General features: G+C 43.2%; 1 protein-coding gene across 2 annotated transcripts in view; it reads right to left on the bottom strand.

Annotated features, from left to right (window-relative positions):
- Positions 1 to 26,663, bottom strand: part of GNAO1 (G protein subunit alpha o1) — a 195,390-nt gene extending 168,727 nt beyond the window's left edge. Inside the window, exons 1-3 of one of the 2 annotated variants that reach the window (XM_006148389.3) lie at positions 26,583 to 26,663; positions 26,177 to 26,382; positions 25,912 to 25,954 (exon numbers count right to left, since the gene is read on the bottom strand). In XM_006148389.3, coding sequence (XP_006148451.1) covers positions 25,912 to 25,954; positions 26,177 to 26,294 — 161 coding nt within the window. In that variant the 5' untranslated portion in view covers positions 26,295 to 26,382; positions 26,583 to 26,663. Of the gene's footprint in view, positions 1 to 25,911; positions 25,955 to 26,176; positions 26,383 to 26,582 lie in introns of those variants that run through there. The other variant, XM_006148390.3, reaches the window with a different exon arrangement.
- Between the last annotated feature and the right edge of the window lie 6 nt (positions 26,664 to 26,669).

Below are 26,669 nucleotides of genomic sequence, written 5' to 3'. Positions count from 1 at the left end.
AGGAATGCAGAAAAGTCTGAGCACTAAAGCACAAACACTGCTTTTAGGAGTTTCTCTGAGAGTCCTTGCTTACATCCCATTTATTTCTTGCCCTAAACACTATTGTGACAAAGCCAGTCATTTCATTTTCTGGGCCGCTGCAGAATCAGAATAGAACAAGAGAAGGGGAATATGCTTGAGGTGAGAACACAGAAAGCGGACATGACAGATGACAGCAGAAGAGACAGGAAAATTATACAAAGCATATCAAGGTGGAGTTAATTGCATTCGAGGACAATTTGAGGTTGGGAGTAGGGCAATGGTCTAAACATCAATTGCCTTTAGGGGCACCAATTTTTAGCGCAAAACAATAATAAAACATGAAGACTTGGGACCATCAAGACAAAGGTTAAATACTGTGTATGGCACTCAGTTACTTTCAGTGACACCGTATGACTGCTTTCTTTTGTAAATGTCGCTGCTAGTTTTAAAAACTCTACCTGAATTGACAAATAGAGTTTGAAAGGAACATTTACATTTTTTAGACAGTAAAACATACTCTCACAAGTATCACTGTGACAGGACTTCCTGGCTTTTCTCAATTGTTAAAGACCTTCCTCCCATCCTTTGCTAAGTAGCCTAAGTCTGTACACTCACATTTCAGGCTGGAATCCAGCTCACCCCTTCCTTTTCCCCGTTCCCCCTCATTGTTTAACTCCGGAGTTGCATAATTTACAGTCACCCCGTGAAGAGCCGTGTGTTCCAGAGTAGGAAGCTGTCATGCTGAATAGAGCACTGCTGGGCTGTGTTCACAAACAGACTGTTCCACAACTCCTTTGCACAGCCAGCAGCAGCACACCTCCTCCTTGTATGCTGGCAGCTCCCGACAGCCAAGGAGGAGTGCTGGGAAGGATTGCAACCATAAATTCTCTCTAGTCCACTATAAACAAAAAGGAGTAGTAAAATCCCAACCATATTTTCAAGGCAGGACTGAAACAAGATGTCCAGGGCAACTCCTAATTTGGTTCCTAGAACCCAACAAGTTGTGAACTTATTTCCTTGGTTGGGAGGGAACTATGGAGGAGGGGATAGGGGAGGAGACTGACCACAGGACTTTGGGTAGGAAGTCAACCCAAGAGTGGATAATAACCAGGCCTATAAGAATCTGGAGGTGCTAATACAACTTTATTATGAAGAGGAAACCCCAGATCTGTGCAGGACTGGGGCCCTGGGTGACAGCATGGTCAAGGACAGGGCACAGAGCGAGTCCTGCAGGTGCTGACATTTGAAAGCAAAAGGCATGGGGCCAGTCTGAAGTGTGGTGGTTAAGGTGGCTGGCTCCCACATGGCTGACTGCTCAGTTCAAGTCCTGTACCTGGCAGATTGAATAAACACTCTGGATACATATGCATGGATGCCAAAAATCCCAGAAGGAGAAAGGGTAGAGAAGGGATTGTGTCATGATCATCTCCCATCAGGAGTGCTTTCTCAGTTTCCCTCTGACTCTCTTCAACAGGTATACATGCCATTTGTCAAAATTTAAAAAAAAAAAAAGTTAGTAAAAGGCATATAGTCAGGTATTTGCATGGCAGAGCAACAGACTTCCTCTAACTGTGGAATGTTCTTTCAGTAATGAGCCAAGGCATGACTCTGAGCAAGTTATTTTGATAACCTCTCTGAATCTCACTTTCCTTATCTATAAAATGGGGATAGCCATAACTTGCCTCCAATAAGAGTTAAGCTACTCATGTATATTAAGCATCTAAATAAATAAATACTATTTCTTTTCTACAGATAGCTTCTCCCCACCCTTATTGACTATTCTCCCTTTGGTAGTTAGGATCACATTCATTCTTGCTTTGTTACTAACTAGCCATGGTAACTAGGCAGGTCACTCTCCTTTCTGGACCTTAGAATCTCCACATTAACTATTATAGTTCATACAAAAATTAATAATATTAATTTTTAAATTAAAATGATACAAAAATCAATACACAAGAATTAATTGTATTTCTATATATTAGCAACAGATACAAAATGCAATTAAAAAGAAAGAAGTGGGAGCTAGATGTTGGTGCAGCAGTAAAACATGATACCATGAGACAGACCCCCATGAGAAGGTTGCCAGTACAAGCGTGGAGACTTCTGAGTATGCCAGAGTATGCCAGACACATGTGTACCTATTATTTGGGCTGGCTGAAGCTGGGTGTGGATGGTGGCATCAAGACTCTGTTGGAGGTACTGTCTGTATTTCTGTCCTTCTCTGTGTCTCTCTTACTCATGAAATAAACCTTTTTTTTTTTAATGAAGCAATTCTCAAGAGAATGAAAAGACAAGCCATGGGCTAGGAGAAAATGTTTGCAATAAACCACATATGTTAAAGAACTATTATCTAAAATATACAAAGCACTATTTAAAATTTTTAATTTCTTTATTTTTATTGCTAGAGGGCACATGTGCTCACCAAAGTGAGAAGGAGAGAGAAAGAAAGCACCTATCGAATGGGGTGTAGTCATGTTGTATCATGACTACATTCTGTCAGTATTTTGGGCATGCATGCATACACACCTGGCAAGTTTTTTAAACTGCTGAAGTCAAATTTTGAACTTCGGTCAGCTATGTGGGATTTGGCTCCCTTAACCACTGAAGTATGGGGCTGACTCCCCAAAATATACAAGGAATTCTGAAAATTCAGAAATAGGGACCAGCAGGTGGTGTAATGGTTACGTTGCTGGACTCCCAACTGAGGTTCAAGTCCTGGACCTGGTGGCTTAAAACTCATGCCAGGTGCGTGGGCCTGTATGTCCAAAACCCCAAGAGGAGACTGGAGGAGAAGGGACTGCAGTGTGGCCATCTGTCCTGGGGGTTGATTTTTCACTTTCTGTCTCTACCAAAAGTGCACGTTCCCTATAGCAAAAATCTCTCTAAAACAAACAAACAAAAAGCTCAGCACTAAAAATGAGGCCAGCCAGAATGGTACAGCAATAATGCAATGCTCTGCAAGGCTAAGGCCATCTAGCAATGGCTGGATTTGTGTCCTGAAGTTTCTCTGTATATGGCAGAGGCATGTATGCATATGCATGCCCATGATCCTGGCTGGCTGAGACTGGGGTTGGTTGCAGTGTAAAGACCCTGTTGGGGTGCCTGTCTCTCTCTACTTCTCATGGAAGAAATAAATAATCTTAAACAAAAAACTCAAAAACAACTCAACAGGAAAACAGTCATAGCTCTTAACAGATGCCTCACTAAAGGAAATATATTGATGGCAAATAAGCATCCAAATAGATGATCCACATCATATGTCATTAGGGAAATGTAATATGTATCTTGTTAACAGAGATATAATAGACATATTAGAAGGCCAAAATCCAAAATACTGACAATACCAAATGCTGGCAATATGGAGCAACAGGCACTCTCATGAATTGCCTTGCAATAAAATTGGTATGTACACTTCGAAAGACAACTTTGGTGGTTTCTAACAAAACTAAACATAACTCTTACCATACAATCTAGCAGTTGTTCTTGGTATTTACTCAAAGAAGTTGAAAACTTATAGTCACACAAAACCTGTACATGGATGCTTTCAGCAGTTTTATTCATAATTGCCAAAGCTTGGAAGCAACCTAGATGACTTCCAGGAGGGGAATGGATAAAAAATATGGTGTATTAAATGGTCACAAATACGGAAAATTATCTGTTGATTATAATGTGTATGATAATATCTTATATATATATATATATATATACACACACACACACACATGTGTTTTATATATATATGTATATGCGTGTATATATATATATACACACGCATATACATATATATATATGTATATGCGTGTGTGTATATATACATACGCATATACATATATATATATGTATATGCGTATGTATATATACACACACATATATATATATATATAATGCATCCAAACAATGGAATATTATTCGGTGGGAAACAAAACAAAGAACAAAATAAAGTAAAAGAGCTGTTACTCCATGAGATGACATGGAGGAAACTTAATGTGTGTTACCAAGTATAACAAGTCAATTTGAAAAGGCTATGTATAATTCCAACTGCATGACATTCTGGAAAAGGTAAAACTGTGAAGAGAATAAAAAGATTAGTAGCTGCCACAAAGTTGGAGAAGAGGAATGAGGAGCTAGAGCACAGAAGATTTTTAGTGCAGTAAAAAATATTCTATATGATACTGTAATGGTGGATATATGTCGTTACATTTGTCCAAACCCATAGAACATACAATACCAGCAGTAACTCCTAAGGTAAACTATGTATTTTGGGTGATTATAGTGTACCAACATGGACTTACTAATCGTAACATATGTACCATGTACCGTCTCATGAGGGATGTCGATAACAGGGGAGGCTATGCGTGTATGAGGGCAGGGAGTAGATGGGAAATCTCTATACCTTCCTTTCAATTCTGCTATGAACATAAAACTGCTCTTAAAAAAAAAGAGGAAGTAAACATAAGCTCATTATAAATATCAAAAGTCTAGCTATAAATCTATCAAAAGTATGTAAGGTCTCTATGGGAACAGTTACAGACATTTCATAAGAGGAAGTATGATAGCCTAAATAATGGTGAAACATCACATGCTCATAGATCAGGCTCAGAGTGGCCTTTTAAGTGGATGGTGTGAGGGCAGGGGGGAAAGTAAAATTAGATCCTTATTTTACATCATGTACAAGAATTACATGTACATTAAACACCTAATAGTAAAGGAAAAAAATTCAAAGATTTTTTTTTCAATAAAGAGGAGGAGAAAGAAAATAGCTTTTGTCACTTCAAGATAAAGATTTCTTAAATAGAAGAGAAAAAACACTAACCAAACAGAAGACTGAAAAATGTAACTACTTTAAAATAAGAACTTTTCTTTTTCACAATACACTATTTAACAAAATGAAAAAACAGGCCAGAGAATGGGAGGTAATATTGACAAAGAAAAGGAAAACAAAACAAAACAAGTCAGAAAAGGACTAGTATTCTGAACATATAAAGAACTTACACAACTTGATGAGAAAATGTAGCAAAAGAATGGGCACGTCATAAAAGAGGAAATCCAATTGTTCAATAAATATTGATATGTGAAAAGCTGTTTAATCTCCTTACTAATCTAGAATATATTGGGCTGTGGAGAAAGTCATGACACATTTTTGCACAGAAAACAGAAAAACATGTCATGGCTTTCCAGATAACATAAAGCAAAGCCACAATGAGGTGCTACTATTTACCTATCAGTTTGACAAAAATGAGAAAGTCTGACAATACCAAATATTGGCAAAGGCAAGAATTCTCTCTGCTAGTGTGAGTGTAAAATGGAATTACTGCTTCAGAAAACAGTCTGCATTATTTAATACAATTGAAGATTCCCATACATTTTACTTCAAAGAAATCTTCACAAATACGCAAGCTCGGGACCAGCAGTTAGTGTAATGGCTGTCACTGGACTCCCATGTAGTCAACCGCGGTTCGCGTCCCAGACCCGGTGGCTTAAAACTCATGCCGGGTGCGTGTGCATGCGTGCCCAAGATCCCGAGAGGAGAATGGAGGAAAAGGAATTGCGGCATGGCCATCCCCCCTGGGGGATAATTTCTCGCTTTCTGTCTCTCTGTCTCTCTGTCTGGCAAGCACACGTGCCCTATAGCAAAAAAAACTCCCCCCCCCAAAAAAATAAGCAAGCTCCAGATCATCTCTAGTTCTATACATATGTATGTATGTGTGTGTGAGAGAGTGTGTGTGTGTGTGTATATACACACACAATCATATATATATATACACACACACACACATATATATACACACACACACACACATAATCTAAGGGTAGTCATAACAACATCCTTCATAACTGCCCAAAATATAAGGGCATATAACTCAAAGGCACATCAACAGTAGAATGAATAAATAAATTGCAGTATAGTCATACTGGCATATAACCATGAATAGTATATAGCAATGAAGTGAATAATACATAATATGCTCATGAATATTCCAACATTTTTGTGGCTGCTATATAGAAAAAGTTAAAATATTCATAAAATGAATGACCTAGAATACTACACAGTAATGAAAATGAACAAACCATAGCTACATACAACAACTTGGATGCATATTACAAATATTAATGTATCCTTGAATTTCAGGATGCACATAGGTAGTAAACTCTACAGAAAAGCAAAGAAACATTTACCATAAAAATTAAGGTAGTGGAAGTGAGTAGAGGAGTGAGGGGAGGATGCTGTGATTAAGAAGGGATATTTAGGGATATTCTTGGGTGCTAGCAATGTATTACATTTTTTTATCCTAGTTATGGCTACCTCAGTGACCACCTTTTTTAAACATTTGTAAAATAATACTAATGAACATTTTGCAGGTATCTCAATCTATGTTACAAAAAAAATTTTTTTCCAAAGGCAGTTTCAATGTTACCTCCTCCAAGAAGTCTTCCCAGATCTCACACTGAGGTAGATACTCCCTCAGCATTCTCCACCTGGTGTAATGTTTATTGTAATGTTTATTAACTCTAAGGGCATCTCTGCTTCTGAGGACAGAGATGTAGCTTATTTTGATTATTCTATCCCATGTGTACACAGTATTGATTACATGGTGAATGCTCAATAAATACTTGCAGAATGATTAATAACTGTATTTAAGGATCTGAGTTGGTAACAAGTAAGAATGTACTGAGTGGTGCATTGGAAAGAGACACACCTGGAATTAGAAAAGCTGAGATCTAGTTCTACCATGAACTTGCGACATCATCTTGAATAAACTTTTTTTTCCCCTCTGATAGTAAAATGATACAAATAGCTACCATTTTGTGAATTTCAGCTATGTGCTAAGTGCTTTAGGTGTGTTACCTCATTTAATCTTCACAGTGTAGTTGTAATGTGTTTATTTTTGTCTCCTATTAACAATCAGGAAACTGAGGTTCAGAGAGATTGAATAATTTTCCCCAAACCACACCAATAGCCAACAAATGGCGGAGCCCAAATCTCCAGAGTTCACGCTTCTTTGATATTGCTGTACTGATTTCTTTTCTTCTCAGTTTCTTCATCTATCAACTAAATGAGGATATAATATTTGCGCAGCCTGGCAAGGTTGTTGCAAGGTTTGGAGGAGGTAATGAGAGGAGATGCAGCTTGTTAACTTTAAAGCACCACTCACATGTAAGGAAAATAATATGTGATAAGCATCTCCCACGGGCCCACACAAAAGCAGCAGATGGTTTCTATCCACACTGAGCTTTCGAACCAGTCATGAAGGAAAGCTATGTAAACAGGAAAATGAGGAACATGCATTGATAAACTGATTTAAGGAAGTCACCAGTAACAACACATCCCACAGGTTAAATTCTAAGAATAGCATCAAGTGGACGTCCTGCCTGGGTCAGGCGAAGACCTGCTTCGAGCTCGTTCCCAGTTCTCCATCCTCCACAGAGCAGCCAGAGGGATTTTGTTAAGACTTACTGCGATCCCTTTTTTGATTAAAAATGTATGCTTTGTAAGTCAGGTTCATCGGATAATTTACTTGGAGTAAAATTCACCCTTCTTAGGTATGCACTTTGATGTGTTCTGATAAACATACACTGTTGTATAACCACCGCCCAAATTGTCAGAATATTTCCATCACCTACAAAATTCCTTCGTGCCTCTCTGTAGTCACTTCCTACCCCGCCAACCACATCTCAAATTCTGGAAGCCACAGACCTAATTTCTGTTTCCAATGGTTTTCCCTTTTTCAGAATGAAGAAGAATCTTATTAATATATAAATTAGGTCACGTTGCCATGTTGCAACCCCTTATAGCCTTCAGAATGAAACCCAAATGCCCCCCAGAGCCATCAGGCTCTGCATGTTGGCTCCTACTTGCATCTTGATTTTCATATCACTTTTCCTTCCTTATGGTCTAGGCTCACCGGCCTTCTTTTTTGCTCATTTCTGTTTCAGGACCTTTGCATCTGCTGTTCCCTCTTCTAGGCTCTTTCCTGACCTATTTCTTATTCCTTACTGCCCCCACCCATTCTCCATTATTTAATCCTGATTTCCTCCGTTAGGACACTTATTATATCAAATGACTTTGCATTTCTTTGCTTGTTTACCTCTCCTTTAAGAGCAGGGAGCTTGTCTATTTAAAGGGCTCTACCTTTAGAAATTTAGAAAGTGCAATAGCATGGCTGGTCTTTATAGAATGAGCAAAATATATGCCAAAGAAGTTAGAGAATAGTAAGGTCTATGTGGTTCAAACCTCAAGGCAAGAATTCAGAGAAGAAACGCATTATACAGCACATGGGAGGAGGGAGTAGGGTAAGAGGAGTGGCCACAGGGTCCCTACTGCCATTCTACCACCTTACCTCCAACTAATGAGGCCAGAGTGCCCAGGAGATAGAGGGGGTACCTTTCCTGCCCTTGCCCACTGCTGCCCTTGGGCTTGTCCATCTCCTAAGCATGGATGAGTCTCTCTGGCTCTTCCTTGTCTGATCTGACTGACAGTTGCTCACAGCTAAGATCATAAGCCTTCTTTCTCCTACCTACGTGAATTCGGAGATGGGGGGGGGGAACGACACTCAGGGGTTGTTCTGTCTTTGTACTCTGGAACCATCTCTAGCCCTTCTCCCTGTGGAAGAGCAGCACATCATCCTGGTTTGGTAACCCTGACAGTATTATGAGACAAATTCCTACCTCACAGGGCTCCATGCTCTCCGTGGAGTACACGTGAAAGCAACACACACTGGTGTGCACAATTCCCTCAGCTGATGTCCCAGATTTCTTTCTCAATTAGCGCTAGGGTTCTGAAAGCTTAATTTTGTTATAATTTATTATGTCAGTTAGGGGTGATCAAGAAAGAAAGAGGGGAACTCTTTTGTTATGAGAACATCTGTTTTGCTGGACAGCAAGATTTAAATTATGACCTCAAGAATCGAGCAGAGGGACCAGCAGTTAGCGTAATGGCTATGTCGCTAGACTCCCACATAGTTGACGGCGGTTCGTGTCCCGGACCCGGTGGCTTAAAACTCACGCCAGGCGCATGTGCGTGCGTGCCCAAGATCCCGAGAGGAGAATGGAGGAGAAGGGATTGCGGCGTGGCCATCCCCACTAGGGGGTGATTTCTTGCTTTCTGTCTCTCTGTCTCTCTCTCTGTCTGTCTGGTGAGCGCACGTGCCCTATAGCAAAAACCTCCCCAAAAAATAAAAAAAAGAATTGAGCAGAAACATATTTATCATTAAATCTAGTTTCTGATTTTGTATGTGAGGAGATGAGTACTAGAGGAGTTCAGGGACTTACTTGCCTGGGGTCAACGAGCTAAATGGGGACAGAGCTGAGGTAACACCTTGGGTTTCTTTCTTTAAAATCAATCGATTAATTATAATTTGCCATAGTTGTGTGCACTCACTGGAGAGAGACAGAGAGAGAGAAAGTGAGAAAGCACCTCTCAGGTGGCCATGCTGCAATCTCTTATCTTCCATTCTCCTCTTGGGATTTTGAGCATACACACACAAGAGCCTGGACTGTTCTTCAAGCCACCAGCTCAGGGACTCAAACTATGCTGTCAACCATGTGGGCTCCAACTACATTAACCACCATGCCACTGGCTAGACTAACACCTTGGGCTTCTTAACACTCAGTCCAGATTTATTTCTACCATTTGGCTTCTAGTCTTTCCCTCCACTGAAACAGCTCTTTCAAAGGCCAACAATTGTCTCAATCCCAAATACAATGGCCTTTTCTCAGTCCTTATCTAACATGGCAATGCTGTGGAACAGAAGCCTGGTAGTTACCCAGAACTTCCTGAAGTACATTCCTTCCCTGGGGTTCTGTGAGCGGTAGGGGCTTGGGTTTTCCTCCTGCTTCTCTGATCTCCAACCCCTTCTGCTAGTTGGAGCTACTTGTGTGTCTACTGAAGGTAGGTTTCCTGGCATACTTTCGCACTGGTGGCTCAATCTCTGGGTCCTCCCTCTCCTGTCCATCTGCATACTCACTCCAGGGGCATCATATCCTACCACAAGATGACAGTACCACAAAGAGCAGCTGAGCCCAGTTCTCCTTCTGTAATAGCTCAGAACTCTAAATGCCAGAAGCATTTCTACAATACTTCCCAAGCAAACAGCTATACATTTCCAGCAAGTTGTTCTGTAAAGACTTGAAATTCAGGCTTGGGGTTGGACTTGCCATCTTGCTATCTCATTCTCCATTCCTATATTTCCTACTTTGATGACGTAACTCAACTCCACCACACATGTTTGAAACCAGGAGGACTTCTAGAATCTTTTCTCTTCTCCCCATATTCAACTAGAGATCAGGTCTCATCTATTCTGCCTCCAAATTCTCTCCCACATCCAATTCCTCACTATCTTCCCTGCCAATTCCCTAGTTTAGAGTACACACACACACACACACACCCACACACACAGACACTCTTCACTCGTATCTCTGCTCTGGTCTCCCTTCCTCAGGTTTTTCCTACTTGCCATCCTGCTGTATTCAAAGAATACACTCCTAGCGAATTGATCAGGAGACATGAAATCTATTCCCACTCATCCTTTCTAAACATTTCTCCCCATATTCCCACAACCCCCAACTCTTGAATCACATGAGACTACCTGCTGTGCCCTGATTGTGCCCTGCATGGTTAAGTCCTGTTTTTGTGATTTAACTTAGCCTATTTGTTCTTCTGGCCCTACCCTTTTAATCATGATAGTTGGGTTGTAAGGGTCATAATCCCAGCTCAAATGAATCTGCATGAAAGAGGGATTTATTGGGGCCAGCAGGTAGCATAATATTTAAAGTGCTGGAATTCCACATGGCAAGCTGCAGTTTGAGTCCCAGACCAGGAGTCTCAGATGGGGCAGCTTGAGAATCACAATAAATAAATTTTTTAAAAAGAGGGATTTATTGGTTCACATAACCGTCAAGTCCATAGGGTCAGCTTCAGAGATTCCAGTATTAGCAGATGTCTTTTTGGCTTTTTCTCTCCTCCCCATTCTCTCCCATCCCCCAATCTCTCAAAGTCTGTCTCTTCTTCCTTGCAGAGGATAATGGAGATGTGGAAAGATGGCTACAGAAAGCTCCAGACTTAAATCATTCCAGTCCAACGAGGACTTTGAGAAGATTCTAGATGAAGAGCTTCTTTCTCATGGTGACTGTAAAATTCCAGAGGACTATGATTGGCCTGGCTTGAGTCACATGTCCATCCCTGAGCCAATCACTGTGGCCAAGAGAATAGGATATTGTGACAGGCAAGGCCTGAGTCATATGCTTACTTCTATCTTCAAGCAGCAGGGGGCAGTGACAAGCAGCCCCACAGGCACAACGTGGCCGAGTGACATGGCAGAGTACAACAATGGGTGTTCACTGAGTTATTTTTTCCAACCTCGCTCCCTCCCAGTTTATTCATTTTTTTTGGTAAATTATTTAGTTATTTTATTCATTTTATTTTATTATTATTTTAAAAATTTGATGAGAGAGAGAGAGAGAGAGAGAGAGAGAGAGAGAGAGAGAGAGAGAGAGAGAAAGAGACACTATATGGGTGGCGCTCCAGAGAAAGGAAGCCACTAGGTCTGGGACTCGAATCACAATTGGCCATGTGAGAGTCCAGTGCTTCAACCACCTTGCCACTTGCCGGCCCCAGCTTATTCTTGAGCATGTGTCCAAATTAAATTCCCATGCTGCCTCTTCTGTACCCTTACGGCTCCAATTTGTCTCTTTCACGTGATTCAACTCTCTGAGGGCAGGAATTGGATCCCTGTGTGCTCAGATCCCTGTCCCACATGTGTAACTCCAGGAAAATGTTCACAAGTCCTCTATTACTGTATCTAGTTGTTTGCTTATGAGGTTATGGCCTGATTCTCCTGGAACTTGTCTGTTCACCACTGAATCTCCATGTACCTAGGACACTACCTAACATATACTAGGTGCTACATATATACTAGATAAACGAACAAATGAGTGATTTGAATGGAATACAGGTTATCGGTCTTTGGTGTTCCAGGTAAATGAGCACAGCTGCTTTTTAATTCTTCAGACTTAGAAAAATAAATGCGAAGGCAGGAGCTCCCTCAACTTTCTATCCCCACCATCTTTCCCCACATTTCTTTACAGACTTCCCCCATCCATGCAGTCCTCTGGTCAGTCTCAGGGAAAGACATATACATTATGTCAAGATCGAGCTGCCCATCCTCACAGGGGCACTGATCCTTCTACTTCTTTCTTTTGCTCTCAACTTCTCCCTCTATCAAGGATCTTTCCTTACAGTTTCTCAGTGGATCCAAGTCCCTCCATGTGAGCTGAAGAAACGAAAAAGGAAAAAAAAAAAGGCCCTACCTGAACACTATATTCTCTTCTCCATCCTCATTCCCCACTTCCTTATACATACAGCCCACATTTCTTTTTTGAGCTTGGGTGGAGAGGTCTCCACTCATGGCTTCAATCGCTTCCTCAATCTTCCTCAATCCCATGCACTTTTTTTTTTTTTTAGACTAGTTTTATTTTTAACTTTATTTTTCTTTCTTCTTTCTCTCTTTCTTTCTTCCTCTCTCTTCCTTCCTTCCTTCCGTCTTTCCTTCCTTTCTTCCTTCTTTCTCTTCCTTCTTTCCATCCTTTCCTTCCTTCTTTTCTGCCTGCCTTCCTTCTTTCCTTCCTTTTTTTTTATTTGACCAGAGAGGGAAAGAAAGGGAGAAAGAGAGAGAGAGAAAGAGAGAGAAATAAGGAAAGTGAGAAAGCAAGTCGTCATGTTTGGGACTGAAACCACAGTCAGCCATGTGGGAGTCCAGTGTACCTAACCACCACACTACCTGCTAGCTCCTCCATGCACTTCTTAACTCCCACTATAATTTTGCTCTTCTACCACGCCACTGGAATTGCTTGTGCCAAGGTCACCAACAACTTTCCAGATCCAATGGGTGCCTGCCAGTCTTTATCTTATCTGACTACTACAATGTCTAACTCAACTAACCAACCACTTCCTTGCCTTCTTAAAATTCTCTCCTTCCTTGGCATTCATGATGCTGCTCTACCTTGAGTTTCTTTTCTATCTGTTAGATAATTTCATCTCAATTTCCCTCATAGGCTCCTCTTCCTAAATTATTCTCATATCCTGGAACTAGGGTATGTGATTGGGGGAGGAAGGATGCAATCTCTGCACTCTCTCTCTTTCTCACTCAGTCTGGTGAGGCTACCAACTTCCATGACTCTCACTGCTCACAAGCACCACAGGAATCCAAATTGACCCTTTTCCCTAGGTGTGTCCTATCTTCTAATCCACATACTGACTGCCTACCAGGTTTGGGTGATCCAAAAGAATCAACAGACTAAAGGAAGTAAATTTTGTCCCCAAGTCTTCCCTCTTTCTCTTGTATTTTTTCATCTCAGGGAATAAGACTACATCCTGTTAGTGGTTCCAGACCAAGAATCCTGGACTCCTTATCTATATTCTCTAAAATTGACCTCCTCCTCAATACCTTTCCAACTGATCATCTAATAAGTTCAATTATTCCACTGTCCAAATATCTCTTGAAGCTATTTCCTTTTCCCATTCACACTACCACTGCTTTAATTTAATTCTTAATCTTTTCCCACCTGGATCACAAAAATAACTTTCCATCTGTTCTCCAGTCTCCAGGCCTGGCTCCCTCCAGTTCACTAGGAGATCTTTCTCAAAAGCAAACTGATCTTACCACCCATTTCCTTAAATCTCTCTGGTGGCAACTCGTTATCTTAAGAATAAAATCTAAAGTCCTTAACATAACAGATAAGATCTCTTATGATTTTACTGCTGACTCAGCTTTCATTCCTCATTTCTTAACATTGCTCTTACATACTTTGCTCTGACATCACACCAAATTATCCCAGTGTGTTCTATGTGGAGATACAGCTCAGAGCCTTGGCACATGTTGTCCCTCTGCCTAGAGTTAATAATTACTTGTCGTTTTCTCTTGCTGACTTCCCTGAACTTCCTGTCTGGAGAAGGTGCCTTCTGTTCTCTCACATTACACTCTGTAATTCTGTTTACAGACATCGTGGTACCCCTGTCCTGAAAGCCTTTTACATGTAGCTCCCTTTAGACTATAGGTTCCTCAAGGGCAGGGACTGAGACCTTCTTCTCTACCTCCGTGACACCATTTAAATGCCTAGCACAAGGCAGGGACTCATAAACACTTATGACAGATGGATGGATGGATAGATCTTCCACTGTCTTACCCCAGTTTTCTCCAAGTCACCAGTCTCCACCACAACCAGAGCCCTCAGTGGCATCTTTTGTAACAACCCGAAAATAGCCCCACACTTCTGAGACAGGAATGGAAAGTGATTTCAGGGATTGTCCAGATGGTTGGTAGGGAGCACACTGATGTCTGGATTATTGTGATGCATCATGATGGTCATCATCGCCACCTCCAGATGGAATGCAGCCCCAATCAGGCATTTGCTATTCTGTCAGTCACCAAACTCATCCAAGGTTGGTACCATCCCATTTACTGTTGGGTACTGGGTCCCCGACTTCCTGATCTCCAGTGCTCATACTGGCAATGGTCTATCAAGAATGGTGTGGGGTTAAAAATGGAAAGAACATAGGTTTTAGAATTAGATGAATCATTTTCTGAGGTGTGGCCTCAGAAAACCACCTAATTTACTAAGCTGTGTGGCCTTCAGCAAGCCACCAAACTTCTCTGAGTCTCACTTCCTCATCTGTAAGATCTTCCTCAGCTGATGATTATATTTCCTCATGGGTCGATGCAAAAAAAGACCCAAAGAAACCAAAAAAAAAAAAAAATCCAAATGATGACAATGGATTGAAAATAATGAACATAGCACTTGACCATCAAAACCTTTCAATATTATCTTTTCTTTCACTAATTAATAATATCTGGCCCTTTTCTATGCCAGGTATTGGGCTCTGTGTTGTATCATGAGCAAAAATAAGTCACTGGCCTTATTTTAGGGAGCCCTGATAGGGAAAGGGAACACAAATCAGCATGGAACACAGGCACATCAATACTTAATTTATGATGTGTAATATGCCATTAGTACTCTGAAACCCTGGGGGCAGGCAACCCAGGGTCTTATTTATTTATTTATTTACTTACTTACTTATTCATTCATTCATTCATTCATTTCTCCCATGAGAAAGAAACAAAAAGAGAGAGACAGAGAAATAGGCACCCTCCAACTGAGTCCTCTGGCTGCAATCCACTCAGTCTCAGCTGGCCAAGATCACGGGCACATGATGTGCACCTGGCAAGTATAGGAAGACCTCGAGCTACAAACCCAGAGCCTTCCCATGTGGCCTTAGCACCATAAAGTGTTGCATTACCACTGTGCCACGGGAGCTGGCTAGCCCAGGGTTTATTTTAAAGCACGAGGAAGCTATTCCCATAACAATTTCCCACAGAAAACCCATCTATCTATTTACTAAGACATAGGTAGGCACACAATCCAGGGTAAATCCTTGGTCATGGAGTCCCAGTCTCATATATTATCTTTCTTTTTTCTTTTTCCTAGTCTACTCGCTTCTAAGATGGTTGACAAATCAAGCAAGTAGGGGGATAAATTCAGAGCATTGACTATTAGCTTTGCAGGATTTTATTTTACTTTAATTTTTGGTGCTATGAAAAGCACAATGTTTTTCCTCTGTTCTGTAAAGAAAATTAGAACTAAAGATGGCACAGCAGATAAAAGCTGTGGGTGGTAAATACTCCTACTATTCCCCCACTGCATTTCAGGCTTCTAGGTTTCTCTTTGCATTTACTGAATCTTACTTACTGGAAACCTGAAAAAGATCTGAGACATTCTTTGGTGAAAGCTCATATCCCAATTAGGAGGTTAACAAACCAAGGCCCAGAGGGCTTAAATGTCCGAAGTCAAATAGAGAGTGAGCAAAAATTACAACATAGTTCTGATGTTCCCCTTTTATTAATCTGGAACTCTCCCAACTCCATGGATCTTAGGCATGTGAATCCAGGCAAGTCCCTTCGCATGTAGCCATCCCTGGTGGACGCCAGGGCTGTCACCATTTCTGAGCATCCTGGAAGCCACAAACCACTTCTCTCTCTAACGTCACTGGCTCTCTCCTCCCAGAGACATCCTGTTTCTTACTAACAGGATACTTTCAGATCCTCCTCTTTGGTTTGAGAACTACGTCTGCATGAAAAGTTTGGTTAGAGGGGGTTTTCTTAAAATGCCTCTCAGAACTATGACTCTTCTGGCTGACAAAGCTTTGTGGTTGAGGTTGCTATTCTGCAATTATCTTAGCCTTAAAAGAAGTTTCTTGGGTACCTCACACCCCTGTTAGATGGAACTATAATTGATGCTTTTATATTTAGAATCTCAAGATACTGAAAATGAAGGAAATTCCCAATTTAATAGACCATTCAGAGCAGGAAAGGTGCTAGGGGTACCAGTCCAGCTCCTTAAGGAAACTGAGCCCTCAGAGGGGCAGAGGCAGAGCAATTGGTCTGGACTCCTACTTCAGTGCTCTTTCCCCACTCTTTGTAATAATACCCCAGTCTCTTGGGTTGAAGCAGCTGCACCATCAAAAATGTCATATCAGTTATGACAACACAGTTTGTTATATAACTGGTGCTGCAGAGCAGGCAAAGGGAAGAAGCCATGAGCGTGAACCACAGCACCCCCTTTCTGGTTCTCAGGGTGGATAAGTCCCACATACTTGACAAGAGAACTCCACATGGGAAGGGAACACCTACTAATCAATCAAAGAAGTAAAAACTAGAGCTAACATTTATATAATGATTTCTGTGTTCTAGACACTGTTAAAGTGCATTTCATATGTTAACTAATTTCATGCTCACAGAAACTCTTTAAGGTAGTTATTGTTATTATCAGCTCCATTTTATAGGCTAAGAAGCCAAAGCACCAAAAGTTAAGTGACTCATCTAAGAGCATACATATAGTTAGTGTCAAGGACTAAAGCCAGGGAGCCTGGTTGTGGAGTCTATCCTCTTAACTACCTCTCAATTTTAGAGAAGTGTGCTAAACCGATTCTCTAAGAAGAAAATTATTTCTCTGAACTAGTGAACAGGTCATTGATCTTTCCCCTCCTCCTACTTTTCATGTAAATCTCTGAATTATTGGTTGGTTTCCATTCTAGCAGTACTATGCTAGGGAGAAAATAAGAATGTAATACAGACTCAAATTCTCAGAGTGGGATTCATTTGAGTGCCTTGAGGCTTTTTACGAGGATGCAGTCAGCAAGAAAGTAAAGGGAAATTGCACTTCTCCTAGCGTCTTCCGTTCTATAAACTCATATAATGCGTGTGTACACATATATACATACACATTTTCTTTTTGCTTTTTTTTCAAAATTAAAAAGTTGTTCTTTGCTAGTGTTAATTTTGGTAGTAACCTTTTCCAAAATGTTTTTGCACTTTGAAATCATCACCTTCACCGGCTTGCCTGTTGTCTCTCAGATCAAAATGTGCTCTTGTGATAAAGGTCTGTCTGGCTTTATAAGAAATGAGAATGAAAATACCCTGGGAGACAAGGAATCAAGTCTCTGTATCCAGATGGGTGGAGCACATGTCGGAAAAATAGGATCTTATTCTACTCTACTTGTACTGAATCTACAGTGTTAACAGAGATAAGATACTATCGGGAACCAGCAGTTAGCGTAATGACTGTGTCACTGGACTCCCACGTAGTCGACTGCGGGTTGCGTCCTGGACCCAGTGGCTTAAAACTCACACCGGGCGCGTGTGCATGCGTGCCCAAGATCCCGAGAGGAGAATGGAGGAGGAATCATCCGGGGGGTGATTTCTCGCTTTCTGTCTCTCTGTCTCTCTCTGTCTGTCTGGTGAGCGCATGCACCCATTCTCAGAGTGGGATTCATTTGAGTGCCTTGAGGCTTTTTACGAGGATGCAGTCAGCAAGAAAGTAAAGGGAAATTGCACTTCTCCTAGCGTCTTCCGTTCTATAAACTCATATAATGCGTGTGTACACATATATACATACACATTTTCTTTTTGCTTTTTTTTCAAAATTAAAAAGTTGTTCTTTGCTAGTGTTAATTTTGGTAGTAACCTTTTCCAAAATGTTTTTGCACTTTGAAATCATCACCTTCACCGGCTTGCCTGTTGTCTCTCAGATCAAAATGTGCTCTTGTGATAAAGGTCTGTCTGGCTTTATAAGAAATGAGAATGAAAATACCCTGGGAGACAAGGAATCAAGTCTCTGTATCCAGATGGGTGGAGCACATGTCGGAAAAATAGGATCTTATTCTACTCTACTTGTACTGAATCTACAGTGTTAACAGAGATAAGATACTATCGGGAACCAGCAGTTAGCGTAATGACTGTGTCACTGGACTCCCACGTAGTCGACTGCGGGTTGCGTCCTGGACCCAGTGGCTTAAAACTCACACCGGGCGCGTGTGCATGCGTGCCCAAGATCCCGAGAGGAGAATGGAGGAGGAATCATCCGGGGGGTGATTTCTCGCTTTCTGTCTCTCTGTCTCTCTCTGTCTGTCTGGTGAGCGCATGCACCCTATAGCGAAAACCTCTCAAAAAATTAAAAAAGAGAGATAAGATACTATGAGTGGCTAAAGAATATGAGCGATCTTGGCTTCTCTTTAGCAGATGTGGCATACTAAGAAGTACAATATAATCTGAGGGCTCCATATGCTAAAAGAGATACGACAGCACTCCAACTTTGGGCATTATAAATCTAATCCAACCCTACACATACAGAACAGAAATTCTGAATTACTTGCTAGCCACGTCAATCTTCACGAGGCTTCATCTATTTAATCTAATTGGCAAAAGCCCTTTCAACAAACAGTTGGGTTCCATTTCAGAATCTAGTGGGTGACTGAGGTTGAAGAATACTGCAGCTGATTCCTGAGATCAGGTGGACTGTTTGCTACTCTTCTGGCAGGAAGGTCTGCTGGTATTTACAGCTCAGTGAACAGTAAGGAGGGAGAGAGCACCATCCATCAGCAAAGGCAAACTCATCTGCTACTTGATCTGACATTCTGTTCGCGCTCATGCTGTCTCCAGAGAGCAAGGTGCATCCATTTGAATAAACATGGAGACATGAGGGAGGGAGGCAAGGCAACCAGCAAGATGATTGCAGAAATAACAAGTCCACAAATCTAGAAGAGTAACTCTCAGTGGAATGCTACCTCAACATGGGACCCTTTGGGCGTGTATGGAAAACGCCCTTTTAGACAGCTACACTTTGAGAGTGATGGCTACAAGTTGTCTTTCACCTCCACTAATGCCTGCCCAGGAGGTGTTGAACAGCAGTGTGCTCAAAGAATGCAGCCTTTCCCTGAGCCCAAACCAGAAAACAGACACCCTAATTACAAAGTCAGGGTCAGCTGGGAGGAGGAAACCACCGATTTGCAGCAGCAGGTGACCTTTTAAGATTGCCTTCCATGAGGGAACCAGCAGTTAGCGTAATGGCTATGTCGCTGGACTCCCACGTAGTCGACCGCGGTTCACGTCCCGGACCCGGTGGCTTAAAAAACTCACGCCGGGCGCGTGTGCGTGCGTGCCCATGGTCCCGAGAGGAGAATGGAGGAGAAGGGATTGCGGCGTGTCCATCCCCCCTGGGGGGTGATTTCTCGCTTTCTGTCTCTATGTCTCTCTCTGTCTGTCTGGCGAGCGCACACGCCCTATAGCGAAAAAAAATCTCTCTCTCAAAAAAAAAAAAAAAAAGATTGCCTTCCATGAGAGGGTGGGGTCTGCCCTTGAAATCATATTCCACCTACCAGAACTTAGAATACAGGAGATCTTCAAAAAGTTCATGGAGAAATGGAATTAAAGTATGAGCTTATTTTGTTCCAAACATTAAAAAAACATGCATAGTTTTTTCACAATACTTACCTTCCATGAACTTTGTGAAGACCTCTTATATTTGTATGAGCAATGATGCCTTCATCAGATGAATCCTTTAGTTTGTTTTAAAATAGCCCTGAGCACGTACCTTGGGGAGGAATACATATGCAAAGTGCTCCATTTAACTGTATACATTTAGGTTAATCCCTTCCAGATAGAAGCCATGCTTCACTGCTACCCTACAAATCTCTGGGTTGCGTCCTGGACCCAGTGGCTTAAAACTCACACCGGGCGCGTGTGCATGCGTGCCCAAGATCCCGAGAGGAGAATGGAGGAGGAATCATCCGGGGGGTGATTTCTCGCTTTCTGTCTCTCTGTCTCTCTCTGTCTGTCTGGTGAGCGCATGCACCCTATAGCGAAAACCTCTCAAAAAATTAAAAAAGAGAGATAAGATACTATGAGTGGCTAAAGAATATGAGCGATCTTGGCTTCTCTTTAGCAGATGTGGCATACTAAGAAGTACAATATAATCTGAGGGCTCCATATGCTAAAAGAGATACGACAGCACTCCAACTTTGGGCATTATAAATCTAATCCAACCCTACACATACAGAACAGAAATTCTGAATTACTTGCTAGCCACGTCAATCTTCACGAGGCTTCATCTATTTAATCTAATTGGCAAAAGCCCTTTCAACAAACAGTTGGGTTCCATTTCAGAATCTAGTGGGTGACTGAGGTTGAAGAATACTGCAGCTGATTCCTGAGATCAGGTGGACTGTTTGCTACTCTTCTGGCAGGAAGGTCTGCTGGTATTTACAGCTCAGTGAACAGTAAGGAGGGAGAGAGCACCATCCATCAGCAAAGGCAAACTCATCTGCTACTTGATCTGACATTCTGTTCGCGCTCATGCTGTCTCCAGAGAGCAAGGTGCATCCATTTGAATAAACATGGAGACATGAGGGAGGGAGGCAAGGCAACCAGCAAGATGATTGCAGAAATAACAAGTCCACAAATCTAGAAGAGTAACTCTCAGTGGAATGCTACCTCAACATGGGACCCTTTGGGCGTGTATGGAAAACGCCCTTTTAGACAGCTACACTTTGAGAGTGATGGCTACAAGTTGTCTTTCACCTCCACTAATGCCTGCCCAGGAGGTGTTGAACAGCAGTGTGCTCAAAGAATGCAGCCTTTCCCTGAGCCCAAACCAGAAAACAGACACCCTAATTACAAAGTCAGGGTCAGCTGGGAGGAGGAAACCACCGATTTGCAGCAGCAGGTGACCTTTTAAGATTGCCTTCCATGAGGGAACCAGCAGTTAGCGTAATGGCTATGTCGCTGGACTCCCACGTAGTCGACCGCGGTTCACGTCCCGGACCCGGTGGCTTAAAAAACTCACGCCGGGCGCGTGTGCATGCGTGCCCATGGTCCCGAGAGGAGAATGGAGGAGAAGGGATTGCGGCGTGTCCATCCCCCCTGGGGGGTGATTTCTCGCTTTCTGTCTCTATGTCTCTCTCTGTCTGTCTGGCGAGTGCACACGCCCTATAGCGAAAAAAAATCTCTCTCTCAAAAAAAAAAAAAAAAAGATTGCCTTCCATGAGAGGGTGGGGTCTGCCCTTGAAATCATATTCCACCTACCAGAACTTAGAATACAGGAGATCTTCAAAAAGTTCATGGAGAAATGGAATTAAAGTATGAGCTTATTTTGTTCCAAACATTAAAAAAACATGCATAGTTTTTTCACAATACTTACCTTCCATGAACTTTGTGAAGACCTCTTATATTTGTATGAGCAATGATGCCTTCATCAGATGAATCCTTTAGTTTGTTTTAAAATAGCCCTGAGCACGTACCTTGGGGAGGAATACATATGCAAAGTGCTCCATTTAACTGTATACATTTAGGTTAAACCCTTCCAGATAGAAGCCATGCTTCACTGCTACCCTACAAATCTCTGTTTACTAAAAAAAACCTGTTTAATGTCTCAGAGACAGACTGAACTCAGCATCACAGAAAATTCAGCCCCTTGCATGATGGCAAAGTGTGATGCCCAGAGCAACTTCATAGTTTATTTTACATTTTAATTTTCATGAGGTCTGTAGAGGTTTGTAATTAAATAAAACTGACACTTTCTTTAAAATTTTTTATTAGTCGGAATACCTAAGAGTCCCACCGATTGAATGCAAATTAGGCTGTATCACAGGTAAGGTCCTGACCCCTAACAAGCAAAATTTAAAATACAGAAATAGTGATCAATTATTCATGGTACATGAAGAATTATATTAATATTTGGGCTCAGTTATCACTGTTTATTTCTCAATACTGAGATGTTTTGGATTGTGTGACACAGAGCTCTTATATACTAATTCACTAGCACATATACAAAGGAAAGGACCCCAGAAAGCTATGTGCAAATGAAAGTTTTGGTTATTTTTGGACAGATTTTGCTATAGAGTGCCTGAGAGACAGAGAAACAGAGAGCAAGAAGTCATCTCCCAGGGGAGATGGCCATTCTGCAATCCCTTCTTCTCCATTCTCCTCTCTGGATCTTGGGCTGGAATGCACATGCACTTGGCATGAGTTTAAGTTGCAAGGTCCAGGACTCAAACCGTGGTCGACTATGTGGGAGTCCAGTGATGTAACCATTATGCCATCTGCTGGACCCGTGAATGATAAAAATGATCATCTAATCTGTGGCACCTCTTAAGCGGATGCTAGTTTCCTCTTACAAGTATCAAAGCTAAAGAATTTCAAAGGTCAGTCTCTCTGCAATGTTCCTAGGCTGATGAGAGTTTTAACACTTTGTCCTAAGCAGCATCTGCCAGCCAGCCCTTTATTATTTAACTGCAATTACCAGAAGTGTATTATGGAAGCCTATTTCTTCTAATCTGCACTCCACAACATGGATGAGAATACAGACTTAATGGAAAGGCTCTATGCTCTTGTGGAACTGTTGAAGAAAAGGGGTTTGACAATCAATATTCTATCCCTCAAGCCAATCAGCTGAGCTATTAAACTTCAGCCCCCATTAGGAAATCATTGGTTTCTCACAGGGCATGACCCACAGAGGATTCTATAATAATTTCATCTGCCCAGGTGAAATAACACGCATGCTATTTAACTCATGCATATGGCCTGATCGGATGGCCATTGATTATGTTGCACAGGGAAGTAGAAAACTGTTTTCTGTAAATGCCTTCTAGAGTTTGGGGGCCTGGCTTCTCCCACAGTACGATTCTCCTGACTCAAAGTGACTCTCAGTCAAGTGGTGATCTCAAAAACCATCTCTGCAAGGGAGGACTCGAAAGAATTTGTCACCAGGATACCATGACACCAATCCCACATTTTGTGGTTAATAAAACAAGTCCTGCATGCAGCTTGGCAGAAGGCCCTGATCTGATTTATTTCAAGCCAAGCTATAGGGCTCACAGGAAAAGCTGCCATTCATGAATGCTTGAGAAAGACAAGATGCCAGGGTCCTTTGTGGTAAAATTTACATGGGGTAGAAACTTTTCTGACTGACCTTTGGAGCAAATCTAGACTCTTTCTAAAGAGAGTTGGTGTACTGTACTTTTTTTGAAAAATTATATTGTTTTATGTACAAAGTCTCAGTTTTGTCTGATATTTTTCTCCAATAAGGTATCCTACAGGGGTGAGTAAAGGGAGGGAAGAGATAAAAGGCTCTTATTTCGGATTTAACCATTATAGTCTGAAGCATCATCCTAGGACCCTCTCCTCAATCAACTCAAATAAGAGACACATAGAACTTCCTCAGGAAAGTCTACTACGACTTTCATTTAAGATTTCCTGCCCCAGTACATAATTAGAAATTTTCATTCTAAACTGGCACACCTATTTCCTCAGAGAGCTCAGCTCTCTTTGAATAAAAAGGTGAGATACCCTTTAGGGGACTCAGTATATATTTTTAAACTCCTTATTATATCAACCTAATTTATAGGGCATCTTCAGGAAAGCAGGTAACGAGTTGCTTTGGCGGATCCAAGTTAATTTGCAGACTCTAGACTGTCCCCCTCCTTCTCCTCCCGTGCCCTCCCTTTCAGCGAGCGTTTCCGAAAGCTTTCGGCCTTCTCCGAAGCGGCTCGGCTCTCTCCGCCCGGGCCCCGACTCGGTTCCGAACACTGCCGACTGCCCCCGAGCCCCGCGCCCAGGCCGCGCCGAGCGCAGCCGACCGAGCCCCATCGACTTTTCCGGCCTCGGCTGGGCGCTGTCCACCACTCGCAACGCCTGAAACCTCACCCAGCTCCGGTGGCTGGGACTTCCACCCAGCTCTGAGCCCGTCACTACAGATGAAAGACTTCTGAAGTTTTGCAACGTCTCAGGAGAAAAGCGTGGTGTGGCTTGAGTTTACAGACCTGCAAAGGCTCTAGGCAGATGCAACATGCACCTCGTTGCAAAGAGCAATTCCCTAGGCCCCGCCTCCCCATCCTTTTGGGTTGCACAAGCTCCAGAGAAGCCCCAGGCCAAACTCCCCGTGGCTCAGAAGGGTGCGGCGAGCCGAGGGGGCCTCTGCGAAGAAAGCCCCAGGGAGCTTTCGAACAAAAATAAGAACATGTCAAGCAGATGGGGAGAAATTGTCTCCGAGTCGCTACTCCCTACCATCATGGCGCCGCCTAGAACCCGCTTGTCATGCCTGTTACACATGCAAGATTTTTTTGCATCTCGTTCTAAAACCCCAAGCATGCTTCGTCTCCCACCCACCTTCCCACGAAAGGGGTTTTTATTTTCCATTGTTTTCCTACGGGATGCAATTACTTCGGCTATTCTGTCAAGTTGAAAAAATAATCATTTTTGTTTACTGCACAGCAACCCCTAATTAGTAGCTATGTGTGCACGAAGGTGTCACAGCAAAGCGACGTGGAATCCTTGCTAAACGGTCTTAACGAACTCCTCCGTCCCAAACTGACAGGCCAACGGAAGCAGCAGGGCCAGGAGGCCCCGAGGGCTCCCACCCCTTCCCTGTCGGCCACCCCCTCCCCAAGCAAAGCTGCTTGTGGGCTCATCAGGAACTGCTAGTGGATGGGGCAAGAAGGGAGCCTGCGAGTGGGAAGGAGGGGCGAGGCTTCTTATTGAGAAGTGTGGAAGAGAAGGAATATCCCATTTTGTTTTAATTTTCAACCATCACTCAAATCCACCCCCAGTTAATTAGGAGGGGAAACTGATACCTAAGGCAGAAGGGGGCGGTGGCAAGTGGGGCCTAAAATCCGCATTGTAGGTAGATTACGTGGAACACGGCCTATGCAGAGTGTAAATAAGTACACTGATAAAGGCCACAGAGCAACGAAACTGCCCGTGTCAGGAGAGCAAATGCTGCGACGGTGGGGGAGGAGAGGGGCCAGGGCAGCAAGGGGTGGGCATTCAGCCTCACAGCCAGCGGCCGTCTTCCACCTCTGTCTTCCTTGGATACAGCTGTGCCAGTCACATCCGCTCGCTCGGAAACCCACCCCTTCTCTCAGTTCACGCCCCCTCCCCTAACCCTCGCCCTTTTTTGGGGAGTGGGTGCATGTGCAAAAACCACAGCTTCCAATTCAGCACCAAACCCATGAACAGCAGACACTTGATCCTCCACCCCAGTTTAGCGCTGAGTCCTCTCCATGTTTTAGCCAAGTTCAAAATCACTGCCCCAGAGGAGGAGCGGGGGAAGTGGGATTATGGACGTTGAGGGGTGTGTGGGGGGAATAGAGGGAAGAAGGAAGAGAAATAGAGACAGAATGAAGCAGATACAGAGAGAGGCAGAAATGGAGGCATCAAGACTAACGAAATACTCCACAAGCAAGAGTAATGACCATATTCATGCCAATAGTGTGATGTTCCGATCAATATGGCGGACACTGTCATTCATACAACTACAGGCACTCCCCTTCCTCCCCTCCAAAAAAAAAAAACACCCACCCGGGAGTTGGGGTGGAGGACCCAGAACCAACGTAGAGAGTGGGGGAGGGGAGTCTAATCCAGGTTGTGTGTGTGTGTGTGGGAGGGGGGAAACGAATGAAAAAAAAAAAACAGGCCTGGAGAGCTATGTGGAGTGAGCAAGGTAATAAAAATTATTTCAAAGATTATTCTTCATTAAAGTACAAATCCCATTGCCACAGGGACTTACTTCATCTGCTTCACAATGGTGCTTTTTCCTGATTCTCCAGCCCCTGTTGGGACACAGACAGGGGGAAACACTGGTGAGTGTCAGTTTAGGGGTACCAGAGGAGGGGGGTGGTTGAGGCATGCGAGGAGGTGGGCGATCCTGGGCACATGGAGGTGCCAACTCGGGGACCAGGTGTCCCCGGGTGCGGGTGGGGTGGGGGAGCTGGCGGCGGGGAGTGCAGAGTGGCCGGGGAGGGGGGAATGAGGGCGGCAGCCACAGTCCTTACCCAGCAGGAGTAATTTCACGTCTTTGGCGGCGCTGATGCCATCCTCTTTGAGGTTTTTCTCAATCGCCTTGCTCCGCTCGAGGGCGGCTCTCTCCTCTGCGCTCAGAGTACATCCCATGGTGGCCCCTTCCCTGCCACAGCCCGCACGACTCGGCTGGCACGGCTCCCCTGCTCGGCGCGCCCCCCGCCCCCCCAGAGAGCAGAGCCTAGTAATTTCACGTCTTTGGCGGCGCTGATGCCATCCTCTTTGAGGTTTTTCTCAATCGCCTTGCTCCGCTCGAGGGCGGCTCTCTCCTCTGCGCTCAGAGTACATCCCATGGTGGCCCCTTCCCTGCCACAGCCCGCACGACTCGGCTGGCACGGCTCCCCTGCTCGGCGCGCCCCCCGCCCCCCCAGAGAGCAGAGCCTGGACTCGAAGGGGGAAAAATCACGATATCTTCTCCTTGGCTGGAAACGAAAATGTCGGGAAACCAGAACCCCCCAAAAAGACAGC

This window comes from Tupaia chinensis, unplaced genomic scaffold (assembly GCF_000334495.1).
Source record: "Tupaia chinensis unplaced genomic scaffold, TupChi_1.0 Scaffold000235_1, whole genome shotgun sequence".
Classification (NCBI taxonomy): domain Eukaryota; kingdom Metazoa; phylum Chordata; class Mammalia; order Scandentia; family Tupaiidae; genus Tupaia; species Tupaia belangeri.
This window is presented reverse-complemented; position numbering and strand designations above follow the sequence as displayed.